The sequence below is a fragment of the Podarcis raffonei genome, chromosome 14 (genome assembly GCF_027172205.1).
Source record: "Podarcis raffonei isolate rPodRaf1 chromosome 14, rPodRaf1.pri, whole genome shotgun sequence".
Taxonomy (NCBI): domain Eukaryota; kingdom Metazoa; phylum Chordata; class Lepidosauria; order Squamata; family Lacertidae; genus Podarcis; species Podarcis raffonei.
This window is the reverse complement of record NC_070615.1, coordinates 27263685-27291226: the sequence shown is the minus strand read 5'-3', so window position 1 is coordinate 27291226 and position 27542 is coordinate 27263685. Positions and strand designations below refer to the sequence as shown.

The 27542-nt window shown below is 49.3% G+C and overlaps 1 protein-coding gene across 1 annotated transcript in view; it reads right to left on the bottom strand.

Moving 5' to 3' along the window:
- Window positions 1–3511: 3511 nt before the first annotated feature.
- ADAMTS7 (ADAM metallopeptidase with thrombospondin type 1 motif 7) overlaps window positions 3512–27542 on the bottom strand; it is a 66412-nt gene continuing 42381 nt past the window's right edge. The window contains exons 18-24 of the mRNA XM_053365200.1: window positions 27287–27500; window positions 23930–25684; window positions 21469–21621; window positions 20372–20545; window positions 18963–19109; window positions 18652–18811; window positions 3512–4243 (exon numbers count right to left, since the gene is read on the bottom strand). Of these exons, the coding sequence (XP_053221175.1) occupies window positions 4080–4243; window positions 18652–18811; window positions 18963–19109; window positions 20372–20545; window positions 21469–21621; window positions 23930–25684; window positions 27287–27500 (2767 nt within the window). The 3' untranslated portion in view covers window positions 3512–4079. The remainder of the gene's footprint in view (window positions 4244–18651; window positions 18812–18962; window positions 19110–20371; window positions 20546–21468; window positions 21622–23929; window positions 25685–27286; window positions 27501–27542) is intronic.

The window sequence follows — 27542 nt, the reverse complement described above, 5'->3', positions numbered from 1 at the left end:
TACAGGAAACAGACTTTTGGAGAACAATCTCATGAGAATGAAAGACGGCGCTACTTTTTCCAGCCACGTGCCGAGTAGAAAAGGCATGAAATCTACTGGGAAGGAGGTTATTCTCTGGCATGAGCCCTGCTGAAGCGGAGAGGAGCTCAAAGAATGGAAGGGGCACTTTTGTCAATTTCTTGAGTCTCTTGTCAATTTCAGAGACTTGTCCTAGCTTTAAATTTCACAAATATATGAAACAAACATTTGGCTGATTAAACAATCTGGCCTGTCTCAGCTAGACAACTTACATTTTGTTGTTGGCATCAGTTTGTCTTGAGAGACAATGGAGTACGCTTCTCTGGGGCGCAAGCCTGGGCATTGTGTATGGAGGTCCTGAGTTGCCCAGACAACAAGACCTCTCTCTTGGCCTCACTGATGTGGTCCAAAGGAAAGCAGAGCAATACGTTTGGCACCAGCTTGGCTACAGGAGTTGCCAGAAGAAAGTGTCCAAGACACCTTAAGGACCCAACTCTGGATTTGTGTAGGGTTTACACCTTAGCTATTTCTTCTCGTGAAGAAATCCCACAAGGCAGTGGAGGTTTAGGATGAGTTTTCCTTCTCCAAGATGGGCTACGTTCCTGAGTTGACAAGCCCCAATCTGCCCCTCACTTCCCTCTACATCACATGCAGAAACCTCCTTCTTGACCATTGGACCCACTATTGGTCTTATCCACTCAAATATCCAGAGCCTGACTTTGCATGTAGAGGAAGTCCTTAATGCACCAAGGGTTTGAGTCCCATCAGCTACCCTCTCCTGATTTACCTGGCCAGTTGAAGCAGTTTTCTGGGGTGTGGCCACTGTTGCATGCTGACAGCTTCTAGAAGCCACAGGTGAGAGCTGAGTGCAGGGTGGGGACCAAAGGTGGACAAACTACCCCAGAAGTACATGTCCTCCAACAGACATACTACTCTTCCCCTAACACCCCAGGCAACTTAAGTACCCTTTTAGCATTTGACGAGACTGGGAGGAAGAGACATGACAGCTTGACTTAGAGGAATGGTGGAGGCAGATCAGGGCCATTCTTCACACTTATCTGCTAACCCTAATCTGAGTCTGACAATTTCCTTCCCTCTCCTGCTCCTCCACATGCAGAGCCATCAGTTTTATCCACTTTGACAGCTGGAGTCAAGCATGCTTCATTAAGAGCTTCCCTCAGGCTTTACATTCAGCTTGGCTGGAGTGTTGCCACGATGATTGACAGCTAGAGGGGGGGCCCTCCATATCAGCAGGACCGGAGGTGGAGCATCAAATGGGAAGCCTCCACCTCCAAAGTGCAGAGGACCGAAAGCCAGCCGAGATATTTAGGCACCCGAGGCAGGAAATCCCACAAGCACCTCTTCCCTTCCCTCGTAGTCAAAATGCAACTGTAATAAATGAAACAGCCAACAGACTCCACCTGGAGTCCTGTGTCCAGTTTGGGGCATCACAGCTTAAAACAGATATTGACAAGCTGGATGTTGTGCAGAAGAGGGCAGCCAAGATGATTGAGGGTTCTACTCACCAGCTTGAAAAAGGGCAGGTGAGCAGGCAGGAGGAGTGGGGGGGGAGTAGTAGCAAGGTCAGGGGGCTCTAGGGTTTGAATTTAATTGAAAAGGAAGATGGAGCAGGGACAGGTGATGCAGTGAGGCCAATGGTGGTGCCTGCCTTCCTGTTTAGCCATGCTAAGATAACCATAGAGACTCTTTAAGAGGCAGCAGAAATGCCATGGTGCCGAAACAAACCAACAAAGGCACAGCTCATACTTTGTTATAACAATTTAATTTAACACACTTGAGAGCTACAGACATTTAAAAAAAAAATTAAAAAGACACTCCTCCATAACATCTCCTTGGAAAGAGTTGGTTGTTTTTCTTATTCCCATGTATCTGTGCTGAATCACTGGGGAAATTCCATGGCTGGCATGGGAGAGAAGAAATTTGGATGTGGTCTTAAATAATTGGTTTTGTCACTCCCCCTAGACAGAGACAAGACGACAGCCTTGGTCTGGCTGTTGACATAATGCAACTGATCCACGGCTAGTTCTGCTGGTACTTATTGGCTTTCACACTGTAAAGTATTTGTTACCCACCATGCATTGAGAGCAATGTAAAACTATTTGCACTAAATAACCAAATCTTTGATTGATCTACATAAGAAATGCTGTGGATCTGGCAATCAAACCTTGACATTATCAGCTTTCAAAGAAGAACGGAAATGTTCTCTAGTCATATAGACAAAGATACTTCAAGTGCATTCATCAAAAGTTCACATAATATTATGCCAAATTATATAAATCAGTCTTCAGTGGATTTGCAAATCACTTGGCTAGAATGAAAACAAACCTGTAACATAAGGCCATTTTAGATGAGAAAAATTCTCTCCATATGAAAATTCCAACTTAAGGAACAATAAATCTTCAGGGCCAGATGGTTTCCCATGTATTTTTTATTTAAAAAATAATAATGACATGTTAATTCCATATTCATAGAAAGTCTACAATGATCCTTTCAGAGAGAGGGTGTATCACTGACACAAGTAGAATGATGAGGCCTTACTGGACTTCTAGAAAAAACACATTGGCAAATTATAACTTAACTACTGAAGGATTTTGGTGTTATGCCACCTTTGCACCCTGAAAGAATGGGGTTTTGGTTACGATGTCCACATATAACATGACTGTTGCTGTGAACTGAAAACAACAACAGTGGAGTCCTGATCATATTTGCTGGATTGATTACCATTCCAGACATGGAAGGAAGAAGGAAGTGTCACCCATTTCTTCATCCATTGGAATTTCCCAACATCCCTACCTCTGGGCTCCCCCCAGATGTTGAGCTCCAGTTCACAGCAGCCAGCAAGACCATTGGTCAGGGTCCTGACACAGGGATGATGCAGTCCCAACAATGCTTGGAAGGCCTTTTCCTTGCTTAACACATGCTAAATACCCAAACGAGACTATCAGTGCACGATAGAAAGCAATGAAGTGTTCTTAAATCAGGTGCCTTCTTGACACTAAGGAAATTGATATGATACTACAAATGCAGTCCCAACTTCCAGGGCTACATAAGGGGGGTGGGGGTGGGAACCAGAAACTGATCTTGATAGTCTTGGGCATTTTCAGGGTAACCAAGTTAGCAGTCTAGAGAGAAAGGGCAGCTCACCCTGACAGATATTGAACAGCTGAGCCAGAGAACAGGGCATTAGATATGGAGGATTGTTCAGTCGGTAGAGCATGAGACTCTTAATCTCAAGTTCCTGGGTTTGAGCCCCACAGATTCCTGCATTGCAGGGGGTTGGACCAAATGACCATCATGGTCCCTTCCAACTCTACAGTTCTATTATTCAAAGACTCAAGCCAGAGAGGTTAGTTTTAGTTCAACTTGAGTGAAAACCAAACAACTCTTAACCCCAATGCTTTGGTCCTCCCAGCTAGAGCAAGTGGGATGACCAGCTGGCTCAGCGAGTTTGAAATGGGGGACATTTCTCTGCCCACCAACCACCAGGGAGAAAGGCATCCCTATCACAACAAATGCAACCAAACAGTCAAGCAACTTGGTCAGGTATGCTGGATGCCCGTTCTTACAAAATACAAAAAAAAATTGTGTGTGTTTCCTGTTTGTTTGTTTTTTTTTTAAAAAGAAATCACTCAAGTCAAGAGCTTCGTGCTGGCCCGCCAACACCGAGTGAAACCTGAATATACCCGACGATAGCACCAGATATGTTTCTGAGATCATGCCAAGAGTTATTGCTTTTGTAGGGTACAGCGCGTGGCCTTGCAGAGCAGATTCTCCTCTGCTGCGCATTGGAGGGCAGCAGACTTGGGTAGTCCTGAGGGCAGTTTGGTGAGAGGAACTGGAGTTAAAGCACCATGCCTGTCCAACCTCGGTGAACAGCACCAGCCAAGGTCCCATGGGAGGAAGGAGAGGAGAGCAATTGGACAGAGACGGAGGCTGAGCTGCCTTCAAAGCAGCCCGCGAGGCGTCTTAGGCAGCCATTTCTCCCCGAGGCCACCGCTGGCTTCTTTGCGCCTGAAAGGGTCCTGAGGTGATGGGAGTGCTCACTTCCGGGAAGCCCGCTCGTTCCCGCGGTCCCGGGGGCCATGGCCCTGCTGACGGCACGTCTGGCAGCACTGGAGGCTGACGGTAGGGAGGTGGCACCTGCCCAGGAACAGCAGCGTCTGGCAGAAGCTGAAGGAGAGCCTGTCGCGCTCGCAGGCAAAACCTGCAAGAAGAAAACAACGTAGCGGGATTTGAGCAGTGGCCTGTGATGAATTATTTTTGCAAGGGAACGGTTGGGGCTAGAGGCACCAGCTTGTGAGGGCCATTGTGGGGGCAACACTGTACATATGAGAATTGTGTCTGCCCCCCCTAAGCCAGGCAGAAGCTTCCAGGGCTTTGGGAAGGAGGTGCCAGGGCTCTGACAGGATGCTGGAACCCACCTGTCCTGAATCTTTCTAAGTTCAGCTTCATTGGATACCCATGAGTTCTGCTTGTTGTGAGAGAGGGAGAAAAACTGTCCCTCCTTTGATTCACATTGTCTTCTCCCATTAGAGCCAGGAAGGGAGAAGAAGGGTTTGCCTTTCTCATCCCACAACTGGGGAGGGGGAACACACAGTTCCCACACTCTGCTGCCCATCTTCTGTCCCCTCCCCTTCCACCACCTGAAACACTCATGCAAATGCCCCCCAATCCCATCCTGGCTCTCTTGATGTGAAACAGATGCTGCGCTGCTGGAAGGGAGTGCATCCCACCATCACTCATCTCAGATCTGTCCATATTCAAGATAAATGTTCCCCTGGGTGAAAAAACAATGGAGTGCTAAAAACCACATTGCAGCGATTGATGTGAGAACAGGGATTCCCCCCCCCAGATCTTTCCTGTGGCTGCCTAGATCATGGGTAGGCAAACTAAGGCCCAGGGGCCGGATGCGGCCCAATCGCCTTCTCAATTCGGCCCGCGGACGGTCCGGGAATCAGTGTGTTTTTATATGAGTAGAATGTGTGCTTTAATTTAAAATGCATCTCTGGGTTATTTGTGGGGCATAGGAATTTGTTCACCCCCCCCCCCAATATAGTTCGGATCCCCACAAGGTCTGAGGAACAGTGGACCGGCCCCCTGCTGAAAAGGTTTGCTGACCCCTGGTCTAGATCCTCACTAGAAGAGGAAGGGAAGGTTTGTGCATCTCATTTGCAACCTGGAGACACTCCTCCCATCCACACCACCTGCTGCTTTACACACACAGACAGACAGACAGACAGACAGACAGACAGACAGACAGACAGACAGACACACACACACACACACACACACCCCAAGCAATCTCTGCATGTTTTTTCTCATCAGAAAGTAGCCCCTGCAAACCTCTGTCAGCCTGTTCCAGTGCTCCATGCTCACAGAAATCACCACCACTCACTTTGGATGAAATTTATGTCACCAGCAGTGACATCTGCAAATACTACCTTTTTTCAAGATCATCTCTTTCCAACTGTTATAGGAATTTTAAGGTCATATATTAAAAAAATAAATGTTCATAACTGTATATATAAACCACATGTCTGAAACTCCACAAAAAAGGTCCTGAACAAATTGACCTCAAATATTTCTCTGCAAGGTCAAAGTGGGAAACCTCCCCATTGTCTTTTTCCTCACAAATCCTGTCCTCACAAATCCTGTCTCAAGGGCACTTTCAAGATATGAACAGGGTGTGAGCCTGTGACCTGTGACCTAGATTCAGGAATTAAGTAGTTATAATAACAAAAGAGTGGCCAAAACCCAGATAATGCAATCAGGTAATTTGCCAGATAGGAGATAAACAAAGCACTCAGATTTCTGTTGTAGACCGCCTTTTCTGTGATGTAGGTATGATGTTACTGGGGGTGGTCTTGGAATCCAGGGCGGGCAATTTAAAAATGTCTACATAAGGGCTTGTGTGCATGGCTTGGGGTCTTCCTCCTCTCCTGTGTGTGGGGGAGCACCCTGTTGCAACAGTTAATAAAGATCAGGCTTACTAGCTGCTTTGCTTCTCAATATTCTCTGGTTGGTCTCTGTTATTTTCTCCTACCGATAGAGAACCTACAAAAGGACTCTATAAAAGGAGCAGTTTTTTTATTTATATCACAACTATAAGGTGGGGAAGATCACATGCACACTAAGGAATAGGGAGCCACTTTTCAGACTCTTGTGGATTAGGATGACCTCAGGCTTTGGCAACTGGTTACAACTGGATCCATTGCCTGAATGATGATCTGTCTCCTAATCTTCCACTATTTTCTTTTTAAAAAATAGCTTAATTTACACCTCCAGACTCTTTATTTCAGCTCTTTATTTCTTGGAGAAGCCCCCAGCCCCCAATGCTAATATGGTGTGAAAGTTTGCTTTTGGCTGTTTGGGGGGTCAGGCTGGATGAGGAGGGGTGTGTGGGATCAGGGCCTTTTGGGACACACAATTTAGTTTTGTATGCTTGCTTTTAAATTATGCTGGTTTTCTCTACATATTATTCATAATTATTTTACTGGGGTCTTCCAACAAAGAGATTATTGAAGCTGTTTATAAAATTCCTTAACCAGCTGATGGTTAAGAAGGTGCCTGATGCTGTTAAAACTAAGCCTGTTGTCAGAGAAACGAACTAAACTTCATGCTTGAGAGACTGTTTTGCTTTTGTATTTCCATCACCCCCAACCTCTCTCCAATGTAAAGGCTTGCAGTGGAAACAGAGCCAAGACCATCGGTTGACAAGGCTTCCCCTCCAGCACAAGAGTGAATTTCTGCTTAGCCCATTATCTCAGGCGATACCAGGTGAGGCCACTTCTCCCCACCCCATCGCTAATCATTTACAGCCAAGAGGAATGGCCTGGGATTAACCTGCTGCTCAGTGATGTGGAATGGGAACCAGGAGGCTTGCTTGGATGCTTGGCAAGGCGCTCAGCTCCTCCAATGAGCTCATGATCACTTTCTCTTTCCCATCACTCCCAAGGGTCAGAGCTCATAAACAGCTCACTGAGCACTGGGCTGACGCAGCCAGTTCCTCGCCTAGCGCTCCTCCAGCATCCCATCCGCACTGTGTATTTATAGCCCTATACGGCCTAGGACCCTCGTACCTACGGGACCGCCTCTCCTGGTATGCCCCACAGAGAAACTTACGGTCTTCAAATAAAAACATCTTGAAGGTCCCAGGCCTCAGAGAAGTTAGGCTGGCCTCAACTAGAGCTAGGGCTTTTTCGGCTGTGGCTCCGATCCGGTGGAACACTCTGTGACAAGAGACCAGGGCTCTGCGGGACTTGACATCTTTCCGCAGGGCCTGCAAGACAGAGCTGTTCCTCCAGGCCTTTGGCCAGGGCACAGCCTGGGCACAGCCTGACTCCCTCCCTCGGCAATCTTTGCGGAGCTCTGGCCCAATGGTTGCCAGTGGCTTGAATTAATTAATTTTATAATGAATGATTTTAGAGTGTTTTTTATGCTGTACTTTTTGTACTGTTTTATTGTTGTTAGCTGCCCTGAGCCCGGCTTCGGCTGGGGAGGGCGGGATATTAATAATAATAATAATAATTATTATTATTATTATTATTATTATTATTATTATTGCACTCTTATACCACTTCAGGAAGCAGGTGGTGCTGTGGTCAAAACCACAGAGCCTAGGGCTTGCCGATCAGAAGGTCGGCGGTCCCATTGCTCGGTCCCTGCTCCTGCCAACCTAGCAGTTCAAAAGCACGTCAAAGTGCAAGTAGATAAATAGGTACCACTCCGGTGGGAAGGTAAACGGCATTTCCGTCCGCTGCTCTGGTTCGCCAGAAGCAGCTTAGTCATGCTGGCCACATGACCCGGAAGCTGTACGCCAGCTCCCTCGGCCAATAAAGCAAGATGAGCGCCGCAACCCCAGAGTCGGCCACGACTGGACCTAATGGTCAGGGATCCCTTTACCTTTACCTTTACCACTTTAACGACCATACTTTTTCACCCCTGCAAAGTGTCCTGAAAAATGTAGTTTGTGCAGGGTGCTGGGAGTTGCTAGGAGACGCTTAGCAAACCACATGTGCAAGCCATGTAATCCCAAAGGCAGGACATGAGGTGGTGCTCAGCTCTTTGCCATGCCAGGCGTCCTCAGTCTGAAAAATGCACCTAAAAATGGTTCTTACTTGGGGGCGGGGAGGCTGAGGAAATGGCTTTGAGAGAGGGAAACTGCAGTTCCCAGGAGTCTTTGGGGAAGGTCATGTGCTTTCAATGGATGGTGTGTATTGCGGCCACAATAGCCCCGAACTGCTACTAGACAGGAGCTTGATATTCCAAATGGGCTGTTCAACAATTCCAAATGGGTAATTGGTGAGGTGTCTTTTTAACTTATTGGATTGTACAAGGGACAAGAAGGGCAATCAGGATTAAATAGCTGGAGTGTGTGTCTATTTACGACAATGATGCCGAGTAGACACTGCAACAAAACACCCCGCATGTGTGGGCAACCCCAATTCCACAATGAAGTCTCCCCGGGAGCCCCCCCAGAGAATTAGGCAGCCCCCCCCGCCAAGACAATGGCTGAAGAGAGGGGTTTCTTTTGCCTGCTGATAAAAAAAGTGTCTGGAACACAGGAGCTATTTCCTAGTCCATGGAGATTAGCAGTCATGACCTCGCACAGGTCAGAGGTTAAGACCTCTAAACCTCTGGCTCGCCAGCTCTATCACAGGCTAAACCTCCCCTCGCTTTTGCAAATCGCACATCAGGAAGTTTATTTTCCTGCAGTGTTCAAGTATTGTGAGTGAATAGCACCATCCTGCACAAAAAGGCAAAGCAGCTGTAGCCTAACCCTGGAAAACAAATACAAAAGGTCTGGTGTGTTTTTATAAACACACCCATGCAACAAACAGGTCAGCAGTCTGGATGGGCAGCCTGCTGGATCAGTATCCTCTTCTCCCAGGGGCCAAACAGATGCCCATCATGGGAAATCCACAAGCAGGATCTGAGCACAATAGTCCTCTCCCCTCCTGTCCTTTCTAGAAACTGGTATTCAGAAGTATTGCTGCTTCCAGCTGTGGAGGCAGAGCACAGCCATCACAGCTAGTGAGCCCATCAATTTGTCAAATCCTCTTTTAACGCTATCCAAGTTGGAGGCCATCACTACCTCCTGTGCAAGGGAGTTTCACAGGTTAACTATGCACTGCGTACAGAAGTGCAGTGGTACCTCTGGTTGTGCACGGGATCCATTCTGGAGCTCCGGTCGGATCCCGAGGTGTGCATAGCCAGAGGTGCCGCTTCTGTGCATGCGTGCATGGCAAAACCTGGAAAAATACTTCCAGGTTTGCTGCATACATATCCTGAAGGATACGTAACCGGAGGTGAATGTAAGTAGAGGTACCACTGTACTGTGGACGCTCGGGTTGCGAATGTGATCTGTGCGGGAGGCACGTTCGCAACCCGCAGCGTCCGCAACCTGCAGCACTGCGTCTGTGCACGCGTGGGTTGCGATTTGGCGCATACGTAAAGCACGATTTAGCGCTTCTGAGCATGCACGAGCGCCGAAACCCAGAAGTAACCTGTTCTGGTACTTTCGGGTTTTGGCACGCCCATAACCCGAAAATGCGCAACCTGAAGCATCTGTAACCCGAGGTATGACTGTACTTTCTTTTATCTGTCTTCAGTCTTCCCACATTCAGCTTCAATGGACGTCCGCAAGTTCTAGTGTTATGAGTAGGGTTGGGCGATATCGGCTTCTCAACATCATGATGTATCACCAGCTAAACATCACAATATAGTGATACATTGTGAAAAGCAGAGGGAGGAACATCCAGCATCAGTTCCAGCCCCACGAAGAAGTAGGTAACCAAGGCCCAACCACAATCTACCACTGGGTGAAGGCACCATTGCGCCCTGACCCTCAAACCAGTCCTGGACGATGTATCAATACATCACCCAGGCCTCAATTGCAGCTGCTCTGGTGCTGTTCTCCAGATTAGTCTGAACAGGCATTTGTAGTTTTCCAGCTGCAGATCGTGATTATTTCTGTCGGGGGCTGGAACCAGGAAGCTGCCTTGTCAGGCTGTCAGGCTGTTGATCAGCCACAAGATAGCTTCATGTTCTCTGCCCCTAACCTTCAGCCTCTGGTGCCCTCCAGATGCTTTGTACTGCAACTCCCATCAGCTCCAGCCAGCATGGCTGCATGAAGTTAGGGATGATGGGAGCATGACCACATGGGCTGGGGTTGATGGGAGTTGTGGTCCAAAACATCTGGAAGCCAACAGGGTGTGAAGGTAGTCACTGGGTCACCATTATAATCTGAAGGGGGTTTACTTTTTGGGAGGTCTGTGGATACTGCCTTGGGTAGATTGTTGGCTAGAGACTCATACCTGTCAACAGTCCAGATTTGACCGGTGCATGCCAAAATCACGATTGGATGTCCTGTTTTCGGTGCCGAGTTCTCATGCCAGTCAGCTGGCTCCATGAGAGATTGGCACCAAAAGACTCCCATGCAAAGGAAGGTGCCCATGGAGGTGGAGGGAGGAGCTGTTGATGGGGCACATTGGGCCACCTCCGCCAGGACCAGACACCATGCCTCCTGCCCCACAATGCCCCCACCAGAGGAGAAGAAGCTGACAAGGATGAGGATGATAACAGGGAAGAGGAGGAGCTGGAGGTGCTGGTCTGGCACTGAGGGAGCTGCTGCTGGAAACAGAGACAGGGAGCTGGGGTGAGGAAGCCCCAGCTGGCTTGCATGGGAGCACAACACTTAAAGCTACACATCTTGATTTTAATCGGTGGGTTGTTGAAAGGTCCGGAGACATACAAACTCCTAACCCATTAATTTTAGATCCCAGTAACTTGTAGGTTTTACCTGCCACTTTTAAAAGCTGCTGGGGCAGCTATGGACATCTGAAGCATTTGCCCATTTAAGAAGAGCTACAATCCGCAGGATTTACTGTGTGGTTCTGGGGCCAGCACCGATAGGCCAGCCTTACAACATGGAATTTCTCCAACTGGGGAACAAACATTGGCAGCCTTTCGTGTGGAGGAGATATTTTGCAGCTGATAATGTAAGCGTCTGTTCTCCCGTCCCGTCCCCCCCCACCAGACAGGCAACTTAAAAGCATAATGCTCAACAGCAAAGCAAACTGAATATTTTAATTAAGGGCTGGTTGAGTCCCTCCGTGCCAAATCATACTCAGCAGAAACTCACAAGGCCTCGATGGGATCAAATCCCTCTTTGGATATTATTCAGAAGGTTTACTCCTAAATCTGCTGCTAAGCCCGGAGGGAAGAGGTTGAATTTTTTCACAGGGTCACAGAAACAAACTTTGATGCACATTCCTAGATAAGGAAACGGCAGCTTGGCAGCTTGGAGAGAGGGAATTGTCGGGTCAGCTTTAAAAAGTGTGCAGGAGAGCCAAACTAGGCAATGTCTTAGCTACTTAGCGGTACTGTTAAATGCAGAGGCTTTTTCATTCCCTTCAGAAGATGCCAGCATGGACCCAGGACCTCAGCATGGGGATCTGGGGGCTTTAACCCTTTCCCAACTGGAGGTTCCCCCCAGTGCAAACTGCAGGCAGGAGGAGACCAGTCCAGACTGGGTGCAGATCAAGGGGGAAATCAACCCCCATGGTCTTAATCCATATTGTGCTTGCTCCTTGCAATCTGTGTAAAAAAAGGAAAAAAATCCCTGCATGTAAGGGTACAGATCCATAGTTCATTGTAAACTTTGCAAAATATAGTGATGGCCTCTACTTTGGATGGCTTTAAAAGAGGATTAGACAAATTCATGGAAAATTAGGCTATCTGCATAAGGCCACAGTGGCTGTGCTTTTCCTCCAGAGTTGAGGCCTGAAGGTCAGATACTAGGAATCACAAGTGAGAAGAGCACTTCTCTTGCACTTGGGTCCTGCTTGTGGGCTTCCCATAACGGCATCTGGCTGGTTGTCAAGGACTGGATGGATGCAGAGGAATGGGGGGGAAGGCACCAGTTGGGGAACCCTCCCCCCCCCAGGGAAGAAGACTCAGAACCAGGGTACTGGTGGTGGGACTATGATGAGTGGTCAGAGAGAGAAGCCTGGGAGGAGGAGGTGGAGGAGGAAAAGGAGAAGGTGGAGGTGGTGTCGGAAGCTGAAAAGATAACAGGGTTTAGTGAGCAGGAAGAGGCTGTGGCAGAGAGAAGCCCAGAATCAGGGGCAGAAGAGGAGGCGGGGAAGGGGTGGGGCCAAGCAGCAGCAATGAGGCAGGTTGCTGAAGAAGCCAGGGGGTCTCCACCTCCTGCTGCGACCAGCTCCCCTTCCTTCCTGGTCTCCCAGAACCAGAAGAGGTATGAAGAGGGAGCCTCAGGTTGCTGAGGAAGGAACCAGGAAAGGAGCCTTAGAGAGCGGGGGAAAGGCAGGGTCCTTGCAACCGCCTCATTGGGACAAGACCTACTGGGAAGAGTTACTGTGATCATCAGGCCTGCACTTTTGGTTTCTTTGAATAAAGAGTAAACTTCATTATTTTTATTGCTGACCTACCCCTGACTCTGGTTCCTGATATTGGTCACTGTCAGAACAGGAGGCTGGATGCTAAATAGGCCCCCTCGGGCCACTGATCTGAAATTTTGGGCACATGTGCCCAAGGGGCTGGCTCCTCCCCTCTGAGATCATGGACTCAGAATCAGGGGCATCGTAAGTTTCATATGTGAACCCAAGAGGGTTCACACATTTGAATTTGTCAGTGTGTATGTATACCTACTCCAAGTCACTTCCAGATGACCTGCTTCTTGTGCCGTCATCCTCACTTGTTTGCATAGCGTTTGTGGGGAAGTGACACGACATCTGCTGTTTAATGCACAACCATCCTGGTTTGTTTGCAGGGAGGTTCTATGTTATAGATTCGAGCACTTCCTGGAGTATGTCCTCATCACCTTCCTTACTCCAAAAAGCCAAAGTCTGGGGAGAAAGTGGGCTTGTTACACAACAGAGGACATATCAACACTTACCTATCTTCCCTTTGCTTTTTCCAGACACAGCCTGTGCTTTAAAGCTCTGTATCCGAGTGCCCCCCTCCTTTGCTCCAGAACTTTCCCTGCAAAAACTCGATCTTTAGTGCTCCATTGGCGCAAGCATCAATCCATGGAAAACCCGAACTGACATTTGCTCTGACTGAACACTAAAGAGCAGGTTTTACCAGGGAAAGCTGGGGGGGGGGGGGACCAAAAACTTGGACATCGAGCTTTAAAGTGTGGACCTGTGCATGGAAAGAGCGGGGCAAATAAGTGCAGATAAGCCAAATCCATGTCAATTGGCTTTTAACTTGGAGTGTTTCAGATCCTGCAGTCCCATGGGGTGGGACGTGTTAGGATGCCATTTATGTATACAAATGTTGTTAGCTTTCGTTTTGTTCCAGTTTTATATTGCTTTTCATTTTTGCAGTATACGTTAAGTCACTTTGAGCTTACTTTTCGTAAAAAGGACAACTAATAAGTGTCAGCAACGCCACCACAATTTGAATTTGCTAGTATGCAACTGAATGCCACCTGCAAAATAGTAGCAGACTGGAAGTCGTTTGCTTGGCTTTGCCTTTGATCTTAATTGCCTTTGTAATGTGCACCTGTCGGTCACCCACCCTGGACCTCCGGACTGGGATGGGCTATAAATCCAATCAATGCTACCGCAGAAAGGGATTTCAAAAGTGGAGGCAGTGCTTTCTAATTTCTACAACACATCAAAGGAGAACTCAAAGGTCTTTGGGGCTTTATTAAGAGTTTTGGGGTCCCAAAGCAGGGGCGGCAGCTGAGCTGCAGACCCTTTTCTCTCTGGGGCAACGCAGACAGAAAGGAGCAGCAAGGAATTGGGGGAAAGAATGTCTAGTTTGACCACAAAGGTCTCTTTCAGCTCAGCAAACAATGACATCACTGTGTCAGAGGTTACAGCTAGCCCCACCAAACACCCCCTCCTCCAGCATCAAAGGGGCAAACTGGGGGAAGGGAGCGAGTGGATATTATCCTCTGGAGAAGCCCCCCCAGGTCTGTAAAGAGACATTTCTGCCTTTCCTGGATCTTGAGCTGGCTCTTACTGGATCCCCTTTGAAAACAAAATCACCTCCATCCCTTTGTCTGGATGGATTTTGCACTTGGATTTTGCATTATTAGACTCAAATGTTTCCATGGAGATTCCTCCAGGGAGGAAGAACCGTACCTTGGAACTGGTTCCTGACTAGAGCAGTCAGGAAACGCAGCCACAAAGTTAGCCAAGAGTTGCAGAAGATGGTTCTCTCTCTCTCTGCCCGCCCACCCTGCCTTGACTGCTACCATCGGCTCCTGCTCTGAGCACCATCTGAAAGATGCCACAGGAAGCTGCGGAGAAGAACGCCTTGGGAATATTGCTTTGGTGCCTCTGATGGAGCCCTGCTTCCTCTAGGCAAGGCCTCTTATCTCCGGCCTTCAAGAGGGCTCTTAAAGGGAGCTATTTCTGCAGGAAGGACCCGACATCTGTCTCTCTGCCAATCTTAGCAGCCGAGAGTCCTTCTCCCAGGGCAAGACACCTCTTCACACACACATACAGGACGCTCAATAAATGATCGCTGTCAAGTGGCTCATTACAGGGACTAACCTGAGCATAAAATGGAAGGGCTCACGGCATTAACACCCCAACAGTTGCGATTTCTGTACTGAAGAGGGTCAGACTAGTTGGAGTCCCTTCCAATTATGTGATTCTAAAAGATACTGCATCTCCACTGATCACAGGTTTGTATCCAGCACAGAGCACTCATGTCTCTGTGTCTCCAGCTACCAGTCTGCTTCCAGCTCACTCATATATACTCTGGCTCTTGATCAAGGAGGGTGGAGGAAAGGCCTACAGCTTGGAAGGCACCACCCCACCCCCTAGTTGTAGCTCTTGCTGAGATAGTTCAGTAAGGACGGCATGAAACTCTTAATTTCAGGGATCAAGGGTTCGAGCCCCACATTGGGCAAAAGATTCCTGTGTTGCAGGGGGTTGGACTAGATGACCACAAGGGTTCATTAATTCTACAATTCTATGCTTCTAACCCATCTCATTTTTTTGGGATGCCAATGAGGACACTTAAGTGGCCAGCTCAGGTTGTTGTCTTACTAAGAAACTTGTCTGACCAGGTCAGCGATTTCAGTCAGCCAGACTGATCCCCCCAAAATTACAATCTTCCAAATGCCCGGGGGGGAGGGGGGACAGAACATCCCACTTTTTCCCTCACGAGATCTCACTAGTCATTTTGGGTGCTGCAATCTCATGCTGTGTCCCACCCCCCAAAACCCCCCCCCACAAATTTTCGGGGTGAGAGTGAGGCGTAGGTCACGTGATTCACCCTGGAGCACATGTTGGAAGCTGCGTGTCCTAGTTTTGCATCGGAGAAAGTTGGAAAGTTTGTTTCCAAGCAGTTTGGCTTTCAGCCTAACATGCAAACCAGTTTGCTCACACATGTGCTTGCACACATGCTTTCACTCAAGGCATTTTAAAAGCAACAACTTTTCCCTGAGACAGCAAGGGGAAAGCGGGCTTCTGCAGGGACTGAAGGATCCTCCTTTGGTGATTTGCGTAATCTTGTTTCATGGCTTTCAGTTAATTTATCCCTGTTAGTTATAAAGTTTGGCTCCTTGTTCAGTCTTAAACTGGGGGAAGCTGACAAGCCACAGCTGCACAGTGTAACACACACACACACACACACTGCTCTTCCTTCTTAACATTCTGTGTTACTACATTTTTATTAGCCCTCTGCAGCTGATAAGAAGCGAGTTTATTAATAGCCTTCCACATGGGTTTATGGGCTGCTGCTGACGACGCTTCTCACTTCCTAAAGGGAGGCAGGATGCTGGGAAGAGAGGCATCACCACCTGGGGCAAAGGGCCTGCTTCCACTCAGGCAGCTCCTAATGCCACACAATCATTGCTTTTCTGCTATAAAGTATAAGCAGAATCACCACTGACTTCTCACCCCCCCCCCCGGTGGGGGGCAGACAGAGTCCTCTGTGCACCTGTTTGGGCCTCCCACCATGTTCCCCCATACACTGGGAGCACTGCAAGCAGGGATTGCTTCCTCCTGCCTGCCCAGTCCAAGGCTACTTTCCCAGAGGCATCTGGCTGGCCACTGCGAGAAGAACATGCTGCACTAGATGGGCCCCCATTTGGACCTATCCAGCAACCAGGCTCTTCTTCGTTTATTATGAATCCTAAAATGGAACCTCCATAGACAGAGACAGTCTACCTTAGAATGCTGGAGAACAAGCGTGGGAGGAGGCCGTTGCCCTGGGGGCTTTGGGGCATCTGTTTGGCCACTGTGAGAACAGGATGCTAGACTAGATGGTCTCCCTTTGGCCTGATTCAGCAGCCAGGCTCTTATTATGTTCTTAATTGTTTTCCAAGCCGCTGCTTTGATCATTTAATTATCAGTTTCTGGAAGCTATGTCTTCAGAGGGATAAAGAAGCAAGGGGCGGCTGAAATTCACACGGTGCCTGCCAGGTTCACCAGTTCTCCCCTTGCAGAAGAGGCAACTTTAGTCATGCGTACACAGCCATAGCAGAAGCCAGAGACTTCAGTTGTTTGGTTCCTGAAGTTTTTCTTTACCTGGTCACAACCCCAAACACCATTTTAGTGTAACACTGCTGGGTTTCCAGAACAGTTTCAGAACATAAACATAAAAAGAAGGACAGAGGGGAAGAGAGTTGCCCTTATACAAATCCGTGGTGTTAGTTTTAAACACGTTCAGCTGCTTTGAGTTCGTTCATTTACAAATTCATAGCTGCTAGGAATCCAAGGAGTGTGTTTGTTGTGTTTCTATCCTGGGAGGTTATTTTGCAGATCATTTTCCCTAATGCCCCACGAGAAGGCTGTGAATCCCATATTGGGGGGTTGGAGTAGATGAGCCTTAGGCTCCCTTCCAACTCCACAATTCTATGACGTAAGACCACTCCGCAGCAGCCTGCATGGGGTTCTGCACTCAAGACCAAAGGGACCTGACACCTCTGTGCCCAGGCCTGCAGCTTTAGCAAGGATCTGACTTCATACGGCAAGCGGACAAGACTTTTCCCCTCCCTCCAGAGTTCAGCAGGATATGTTTTCTTTCCCATCAGCGCTTCCTGCCCTGGGCCATAAACCAAATATAGGCCATTAAAAAACCCAGAGTGTTTAGCCCTCCACATTCCCTCACATTGTCTTGCATCGTTTATGCAGGGGAAAATCATGACCCTATACATCAAGGCCATTGTATATCCATCATCACCGCAGGATCTGTATTCCCACTTTATCTCTCAGCGCTATTACCATGAGTAACAAGTATTCTTCTGGAGAGAGGCATTTGTTGTAAGGTTAACATTTCCTGTGCCCTGCTCTTGCACAGAAAACCAGTGTAATCTTTTGGCAACAGCCAGGACAATTCTGCAGGTCATGCTGGATCAGGCCCTTGGAAGCGTTTGCATAGTTTGCATTTTTGGACCAGAAGCAGGCAGGTGGTGCTGGACCTCTAAGTGGTGAGGGTGGAGGGGGTTGCACCAAAGGGGCTTGCTGGGAGGAGATCGACATTTCTACAGTGTACTCTTTGCACTGAGTGGCTAAGGCCAATGGGAGAAGTGGCCTTTTCAGTGGTGGCTCCACATTTATGGAATGCTCTCTGCAGGGAGGCCCACCTGGCACCAACACCATCTATTTTAAGGCACCAGCCAATTGCTTCTATTTTTACCCAGGCCTTCAGCCCTTAAGGAGGTAAATTGCATGGGGGTGGCAGGGGAAAAGCTGGCTCCCCTTCCCCTGTTGCTGTGGCTCTGGTGGAATCTAGACACATATAAAAAAACACTGTGAAAATGCTTTTTAAAAAAAGTTTTGAAAAATATATTGAATTTTTCTAGTGACACTTAAACCATTATATTTGAGAACATTCCACTAACACCCCCTGCCCCATATATGAAATATGCAACATCCTGGATGTTTTACTCTCTAGCCAACCACTTCTACCACCCAGCACATCGCCATCTCTTCATCTAACCATGCTCCTTAAAAATACTGACTCAACACAAAAATTTTACTGAACATACAGAACCCTCGTTGCACCTTATCTGCAGCTGTTTTTTCACTCTAATATTCGGTTATGTTCCTCCTAAACTGGTTCTTACCAGTTCCGTGGCCAGAGGCTGGACTCTTGTGTCCTCACCGCTGAGACGTCTTGCAGAATCTCTAACTCTCCCACCCCCCGCCCTGTTAGAATTCCTGCTCCATGATTGCAGTCATAGGATTTTTGTCTATCACATGACGGTGTATGTTTTGACTCCACAGAGTGGGAAGTGACGGAGACAGGATGTTTGTGTTACTGTGTTCCGTGAAGTGGGACTATTGTTCTTGGTCCTTTTCCTCTTTGCTGTCTGATGCTAGAGAGAGAGGGAGCCATGTTGCTGTGCTCCGTGTGTGTTTATATGTAAATAAAGTAGATTAGCCAAAATGCTGAGTTGCTGAGGTCTGTTACGCAAGCTGCACAAACTCTGCGGATCCCTAAGTGTGCCGATGTCTGTTGGCATCGGGCGCTGTGATGTTCGGGCTGAAGAAAGCTTTTGAAGCTCCCGAACGAACAACCAGGAGGGAGAGAACATGCCAGTTGGGCATGTGTCTCTGCCAGGGTCCTACTCGAGTGTAGGACGAGCCCCTGTCACGCCCATCCCACCCCACCACTTACTTGGTGGGCTGGGGTTGCAGTCCTGGGGGTTGCACTTCTGCGTGTTCTCTGGCCACGGTTCGTGGTCGCAAAGGCTGCTGTCTTCTTCCACCTCCCCAGTCTTGGTGTTCATGCATTTCACCTGCCTCTTCTGGATGCCTCCCCCACACATGGCCGTGCACTAAAGAGATCAAAAAGGACTTCAGACCACCCAGTCACAGCCTGCCCTGGACCACCCCGAGGAAGGGGGATGTAGCACCCTAATTTCCAATCATCAAAAGCGTTCTGGATTCCTTCCCATCAGGGATTCAGAAGAAGGACTCCTGGCTTACCTGCCCCCAGGATCCCACTGTCCACTTGGTGCAGGGATGGACGTTGCAAGGCCTGGTGTTGTTCGGGCGGAGGGCTTCGTCACACCGTCCAAATTCCGGGCAGGTCACCAGGCGTTCTTGCTCCCCTCCTCCACACAGCTCAGAGCACTAGCAGGAAACAGGCAGGAATCAGCTGAGAAGGAAGCACCACCGACCCACTACAGTGGACGCAGGCAGGTGCTTGGGCAGGAGCTAGTTCTGAGCCAAGGAGCAAGCATGGCAGACAAAACAGGAGTGGGAGGCCACACAGCAACCTCCATGGGCTTGTCTGCTTAGTGAGCTTCCCGTGGAGTAAGGAGGTCCATTCAGGGCCAGGGCAGCACATCGTAGTGGCCCCCAGATGTTGAACTCCAACTCCCAACCAGCCCCAGTTGACAGGGATGTTGGGAGTTGCAGTCCAATAGTATCTGGAGGGCGTCATGGTTTAAGGCACATCACTGGGGCAGCAGCCTGCATTTCCTGCTCTTTGGGAGCCTCCAAGTCTTTGGGGAGAGGACGTATTTGCTAAAGCAGATCAGAACTCAGGGAGCATCACCTGGCAGAAGACATTCCTATTAAACCGAAATGGCACAGTAGAAAAACTACAATTCAAAGTGTCAATTATGACCCATAAAGTTCTATACAGCTTAGGTCCAAGCTATGTGAAGGACCGTCTTCTCCCATGCAAACCTGCCTGCGCTCTGGATCTTTGAGGGAGGCCCTTCTCTCAGTCCCACCACCCTGACAGACAGGAGAGGGGCTTCTTGGTGGCTGCTCCCAGGCTTTGTAACTCTCTCCCTAGAGAAGCCAGACGGGCTCCCTCCTTGCTGTCCTTCCATCATCCAGCAAAGACTGTTTTATTCCAACAGGCTTTTGGGAACAGACTGGGGTTTTTTTTTAAAGGAAAAGGCTTTTACGAGAGCTGTGCTGTTTGTTTTTAAATCTGTATTTTAACTGATTTGTTTTTTATATTGTTCTTAATTCTGCTACTTTTCAACAATTGTTTTTAGTTTTTTCGCATTTGATTTGTGTTGTTTTGATTTGTGGAAGCCACCTTGGGTCCCCATCGGGGGGGGGGGGGGAGGTCGGCTATACTGTAAATAGTTAATAACTACAACAACTACAAGGTAGGGTGCTGGTGGTAGGATCATTCATTGCCTTTGGAATTTATTTTCCATTCAGCACCATGGTAAAAATGAATGGATGCCACAGAGGGCAGAGATCCAAGCTACACATCATCATAACCATCACCATCATCATCAGTGCAGCCTACTCAAATCTGGCTAAGAAAGCAGCAAGAAAAATTGGAGCAAGACGCCCAAACCTCACCCCAGCACAAGGGAGCTCTGGGTTGGGCTCACAGCCTCCTCCCCTCTCTGCCCCCGACTCACCTCTCTCCAAGTAGAGGTGTACCAGCCAAGGCACAGCTTGCTATTGCAGGGCATCTGGGTGAGGGGCTTGTACAGCACAGCCTGGCAGTGGAAGGGGCGGAGGGGCCGCTGGTCCCTGCTGTCGACGCAGTGGGTGTCCCGGACTTTCACACCGCCTCCACAGGTCCTGGAGCACTGGGTGCCAAATAGTGCAAAGAGAAGCCGACTGAGAGCTGGCCGTTTTGGGGGGAGATTGGGAAGCAGCCTGGCTGCTCTCAAAAGGAGCCTGTTTTTGTTCCTACCTATTCAATTCCCTGCTGTCCCGTCCCCCCATGAGTTCTAAGAAATATCCCCCTGCCCCACTTTATGCTCACAACCACCCTGCAAGGTAGGCCAGCCCGAGAGGCAGGGAGTGGCCTATGGAGGATAAGACTATCCGTGGTAATTGGCCACCAGGGCCGGCGCTATCCTAAGGCATTCTGAGGCAGTCGCCTCAATGGCACACTGGAGGAAAGCAGACAGGGCAGTAGACTTAGACCTGCCTCCATGCCTCTTCCCTTAAAGGTAAAGGGACCCCTGACCATTAGGTCCAGACGTGGCCAACTCTGGGGTTGCGGTGCTCATCTCGCTTTACTGGCCGACGGAGCCGGCGTACAGCTTCCAGGTCATGTGGCCAGCATGACTAAGCCGCTACTGGCGAACCAGAGCAGTGCACGGAAACGCCGTTTACCTTCCCTCTGGAGCGATACCTATTTATCTACTTGCACTTAGGGGTGCTTTCAAACTGCCAGGTTGGCAGGAGCAGGGATCGAGCAACGGGAGCTCACCCCATCGTGGGGATTCGAACCGCCAACCTTCTGATTGGCAAGTCCTAGGCTCTGTGGTTTAACCCACAGCGCCACCCGCGTCCCACCGTTAAATTGCAAAGATTTGAGACTTTGGCTCCAGTTGGAGTCACTGCATTTTGGGGTTGGAACAGACTTTGGAAGTCATCAAGTGCAACCTGCTGCTATGCAACACGGAGCAAATACTTTAAAAAATGATCAAGAGGGGTGTGTGAAGACGAGCCCCTGAGGCCTCCTCGGCAAAGGGCGTTGCCTGAGGGGAGTTTTGCCTACTTTGCTCCAGTTCCCGACACGCCAGCTGGAACACGGCCTCAAGTAGCACCTCCGGGCAGGGATGGGCTTCCGGGCAGGGCTGCAGTCTTGCTCCTGCCCTGTGCTGCACCGCACTGTTCTCCAAATGGCGCCCAGGCCGCATGTGGTGGAGCACTGGAAGAAAGAGGAAGCCCTGTTAGCACCCAGGCCTGCTCAGTCCCCGCTAATTTGATGGAGCTGGGTTTTCACCTCCTGCCTCTCCAAGCAGCAGTAGGGAACCTCAGGCCCTCCCAAATGTGGCCTTCCAGTCCTCTCCGCCTGGCCCTCCTGACTCTCCCCAAGCCACACCCCTCCTGGTCTTGCTCCACACCCTCCTTGAGTATTTTGCCCTAGCTGGAGCTCTGGGGATGCTTCTTGCTGGTCTGGATGGAGGATAACGAGGAGGGTGAGAATGTGTGGGGAAGCTAGCCTACAGAGGTTTTAAAAAACCATACTTGTTGCCCCACCCACTATTGCCTCTTGCCCTGCCCACTACCAGGATTTGGCCCCTGGAAGGCAACCTTTGAGTTGAAAAAGATTCTCCAGCCCCTCTACCCAGTGGCCCAAACTCTGGCCTCTATGAGGCCCATCCTCATACCGCCTGCTGGAGCCTCTTGCAATCACCAGAGTCCCAACAGGCAAAGAGGTCACATGGTCTGAAAAGACAACCTTGGAGCCAAGACAGGGTCTTCTCTGCACCTGCAACCTCCTTCCATTCCACCTCCTCTAGACCAGGTGTAGCCAACAAGGTGCATAGCCTCTGACAGTTCTCTGATGAAAATAGGGACACCCTATTCCATACCCTCCAACATTTCTCCAATCAAAATAGAGACGTCCCCTCCAACATTTCTCCGGTGGAAAGAGGGACATCCTAAAGAAAAGGCAGACATTCCAGGATCAAATCAGAAACCAGGACAGCTTCTGTAAATCTGGTACTATCTCTGGAAAATAGGGAAGAAGAAGAAGAAGAAGAAGAAGAAGAAGAAGAAGAAGAAGAAGAAGAAGAGGAGTTTGGATTTGATATCTCGTCTTTCACTCCCCTTAAGGAGTCTCAAAGCGGCTAACATTCTCCTTTCCCTTCCTCTCCCACAAACACTCTGTGAGGTGAGTCAGGCTGAGAGACTTCAGAGAAGCGTGACTGGCCCAAGGTCACCCAGCAGCTGCATGTGGAGGAGCGGGGAAGCGAACCTGGTTCACCAGATTACGAGTCCACCGTTCTTAACCACTACACCACACTGGCTCTCTGGGACACTTGGAGGGTCTGCCGGTCCCGTCCGGAGGTGGTTGGACTACAGCTCCAGATCTGAGAGTCCTGCACTGACTGCCGGTGAGCTACAGTGTCCAATTCAAGGCATTGGTGCTAGTATATAGAGACCCAAAAGACCTGGACTTAAAGGAGAGCCTTACTCCATATGTCCTAACTTGCTGTTTATGATCAGGTTGGGGGAGCTTCTTAAGCACCTAAGAGCACAAGCAGCACCAACTGGATCAGGACAGTAGCCCATCAAGTTCAGCATCCTATTCTCACAGTGGCCAACCAGATGTCCCAATGGGACCCGAGCACAAGAGCAACTCTCCTCTCCAGTGGTTTCCAGCAACCAGTATTCGAAAGCATTGCTGCCTCCAGCTGTGGAGGCAGAGCACAGCCAGCATCGCCCCTGGATGGAAAGGGAAGTGTGAACATGGGAAGGGGCTTTCTCTGTCAGGACCCCCATCTCTGGAACTCCCTTCCAGACAGCTCCTTATAGGGAAGCTTTTTTAAAAAATGTTTTATTATTTTTTTATATACTGTACATTGGAAGCCGCCTAGAGTGGCTGGGGAAACCCAGTCAGATGAGCGGGGTATAAATAGGAATATTGCCGTTGTTGTTGTTGAATAGGATGTCCCTATTTTCAATGGAGAAATGTTGGAAGGTATGCTGTCATTTTAATTATTATATATTGGATACGTCCTTTCCCCTTCAGTTTTTTTAGCCAATCTAGGCACCCTTCAAGGAGGTAGGGAGAGAAATATAAATTCAATACATAAACAAATAGCAAATAAATAAAATCCCAACCACCAGCATGGCCAGTGATTGTTGTCTAAACAATCTTGCTTAGAAGGTCGATGAGAGTTTTGATCTGTTTTTAGACTTTAAAAACTTTTTAGAAGTTTTTAATTATTGTTATTAATGCTTCTTGTCGATAATTTTATTGGATTAACTGCTTTGTGGTTTTGGTTTGGGGTGTTTTTTTTTTTTTACAATCAAACAATATGTACATTTTATGAAACAAATAAATAAAAATAATTGCAACAACAACTGGACGAGAGTGTGACCCAAACACTCCCACTTTCTGCAGAGCTGAACTCCGGGGAAAGCAGGCCTGGTGCCAAGGGGCTCAGAGCCAAACAGAGAACTCCCTGCAACCAGCAGGTATCCTCTCCTTCCGGCCAGGAACTTGCCTCACTCCAGTTTCCAGCTTCCCAGCTGGCATTCAGAGCAGCTGCGACAGTAGCTGGAGGAGCCACCGAGAGCATCCTGTCCTCCTTTTCCTCCTGGTGCCTTGCAGTCGTGGGCCTGGGCCCGAGACCTCCATGGCTGCTTGCAAACATCCAGTGAGCCCCATGGGGGGCACTTTTATTTCTGCCCCCAGAGAGTCCCTGGTCCCCCACACTGGGAGGGATACGCTCAGCGTCCCACTTGGTTTTCATTCCAACAGACTCCTCCTTCCGCCTTGGTGCAGGTGGCATGGAAGGGACAGAGCCAGGGGAGGAGGGCCCCCACTCCAAGGACGTCGGCTCAGTTGGCAGCTGCCGCCCCAGTGAGTTGGTACTGTGTGGCATGAGCAGAACGCGGCTGGAAGGGGGCTGCCTCTCAACCGTATTGCTGTCAAGCCCAGGTGGCTCATATGTAAAGGTGGGTGTGGACTCCAGGGAGGGAGACTCGCCCTTGGCCTTGACTACATCAGCAGGAGAGTGTTGGAGGTCCTGTGCATCTGCTGCAAGGCTCTTGCTGTTTGCCACGTCGTACGGACTCACACCACCATCAGGCTTCCTGCTTGTCTCGCTTAGGACCTGAGCTGGAAGGTGAAGGGTGGTTTCAGTAGGACCAGGCAGTGGAGAAATGAAGTTCCCATGCGTCCCCTTTGATGCTGTTTCGGCAGTTGCTGCCGCGACTGTCCTAACCAGGGCTTCTTCCATTCTGCCTCCATCACCAACGTCATCTTTGAGATCAACGATGGTCCGGTCTGCACCACCACCTTCTCCACGGCCCAACAAGCCATTGTCTCCGAAGGTTCTGAGATATGGGACCTTTGAACCTCCAACGTCTTCCTTCCAGCTCTGGTCTTGACTGGGGCTGCCCTCAACAGAAGGTACGGTTGGAGTCAAGTAAGGGAAGATCACAGAGGGGGCCGTGTTTGCTACCTTCCCTTCCCAACGTGTGGTGTCTTCTTGGGCATGATTGACAGATACACGGGTGTTGGTGCCAGAAGGGAAATCCGTTGCAGCTGCAGAAGTGGAAGAAGGAAGATCTCCCCAAATGGCTGGTGGGTTCTCCTTCACGTTAACTGCCATGGAGGAGGTCGGAGAGACAGCAACGGCTGTACCCAAAGAACCATGCCAACTGACAGCAGTGCTATGCTCTTGAAACCCACTGGTTACCCCTTTGTTATTCTGCCCAACAGCTGGAGATGTTGGGCTTCCATGGTCCATCTCTGGCTTTACAGTAGGGAGGGAATCGGGAGCCATTTCTTGAGGGTCCTCTTTCACGTCGCTGACCTTCTTCACCCCAACATCCGGCAACAAGTCCTCTCTCCCGCCACTCTTCGCGTCAGCTGGGTCGTAAGACAGGTCTTCATGGAAGTTGATAAAATTGTAATCGTAGTAAAAATCATCCACAAACACGTTTCCCTTTTTGTTGTTGCCGGGCGAAAAGTCTTCTTCCCTTATGGCATTGAGGTCTTCAGATTTGGGTGACAAAGGGCTGAATCGAGGGATGGGGTGGCTTGGGATGAAATTGATCTCATTGTACAGCTCCCGGCTCGAGGAACCAGAGCCTGACCAGTCTGGGAAGATGCTCTCAATCTTGTTCCAGCAGGGCAGCAAGGAACAGGCAATTTCGGAGGCTGGTCTTTGCCCCGGATCACAGCTGGCTCTGGTATTATTGGGGCAGTACACCAGGCGATGCTGTATCCCACTTCCACATGTGACTGAACACTGTATGGGAAAGGGGAGAGAAAATAAGGCGTGTGAGAGACATCAATGGCCAACACAGTGCTGGCAGTTTCTCTATGCTAGGATCCTCCAAGAAAGATAGTGTGGTATAGTGGTTAGAGCAGTTGATCCCAAAGTGGATGGAAGCACCCCCTGAGGGGCAATGGGATTACGGTACCTAGGTGGGGGTGCTAGGAAGCGTTGGCAAGTGGGAACAGGAAATGTAAATGATTATCAGATTTCAAAAAGCTGGTATCAATGGTTTGTTCATCAATTTTGTTGTAGTAATTTAACTAAATAGTTTTAATTGATTTATATATATATGTTTGTCCGTGTGTGCGTGCACGCGCACGCACAATTAGTTATCACTGTTTTGAATTTGATTGTGTTACGGTCTTCCTTAGTGGGTCATGCAAACCACTATTCTGATAATGCCTTTTATAGGGTAGGGAACACTGGGGAAGGGTTTATAAAACCAAGGGATTGGTAGCCCTCAAAAGTTTGGGAACCACTGGTTAGAGTCTTAAACTAGGACCTGGAAGACCAGGTTTCCAATATCCACTTGGCCATGACCTCTTGGCCTAACCTACCTCACAGGTTTGTTGTGGGGATTATAGAAGGTGGGGAGAGAACCATGTATACCCCACCTTGGGCGCCTTGGAGACACGGGTGGTGGAATATAAATGCAGTAAATAAACAAACCTGGTGCCCCAGTTGTAGTCCAAAATTTCTGGAGGGCACCAGGTTGGGGAAGGCTGGTCCATGCAAAAAAGGGCGGGAAATCATTATAATCCAAGGTCATTTGCTCTTTCCACTACAGAAGCTCAGTCTAAACCCAGCCATCGTTCTTCAGTTTCAGGTCATCTTTGTTTCCTGACGAAGCTTGGCTTGCATGGAAAAACCCAGACAGCTGGTGGGCTGGCGGGTGACCCTGGAGGGGGCTGGCACCCAGTGACTTCATAGGTCATCTCTATTTGGGGTTCCCATCAAGTGCCACCCTTCATCCCAGCAAGATTCCTAGCTGAGGGGGAAAAGAGCGAGTGGGGATTTGCTAACAGGGAGAAACAAAGCACAAGAAGGATGTTTGTTGCGGCTGAGCAGATAAGAGGTCTTCTGACCTTTCTCCAGAGTTGCAGCAACCCACATACCGAAAATAGTTTCATGCCACAAGGACATGTGACTCGCTGCCAGCCACATTAAAAGCGGAGTCTTTCTGCAAGGACCCTGGGAGGAAAAACCCGGATTGCCCAAGGCCAAGGATGTTGGGCAGCCTCCTCTGTCCTCTCCCAAGGACCTAGCGAGATCTCTGGTGGGGCTTGCTCTCAAGTGCATTTGGATTTCAGAGTACAGTGTTGACCTTTGCCAAATTTGCAAAAGCCATGGTTATTTATGCAATGGAGAATCCTCTAGTTCCTGTCTGGAGGAAGGTAGGAAGCTAGCGGCTTTCTAATGAATCAGATCATGGGGTCCATCTAGCCCAATAATTGATTTGACAGCTGCCCTTCAGGATTTTAGACAGGGGCCATTCCCAGCCCTACCTGGAGATGCCCTTGTGGATTGAACCAAGACTTGCAGCAAGGGTTTTTGCGCTCGGATTCTCCTCACCTTGGACCAATTGCCAGCCAGCCACCGAGCCGGGCAGAGGACCTCTCGGTTGCAGGGGGCCGTGGCATCCGGCTTGGAGAGATGTTGGCACTTGCTGGCTTGCAGAGCCCGCTGCTCATCCAGCGCCACGCTCTGGATGCAGAGGACGGTCCTCTTCATCAGCCCAGTGTCCCCACAGGTGGCAGAACACGCCTGCCACTCGCCAGCCCACCACCTGGAAGGGAGCGAGCAGGATAGATATGGTCGAAGACCAGCT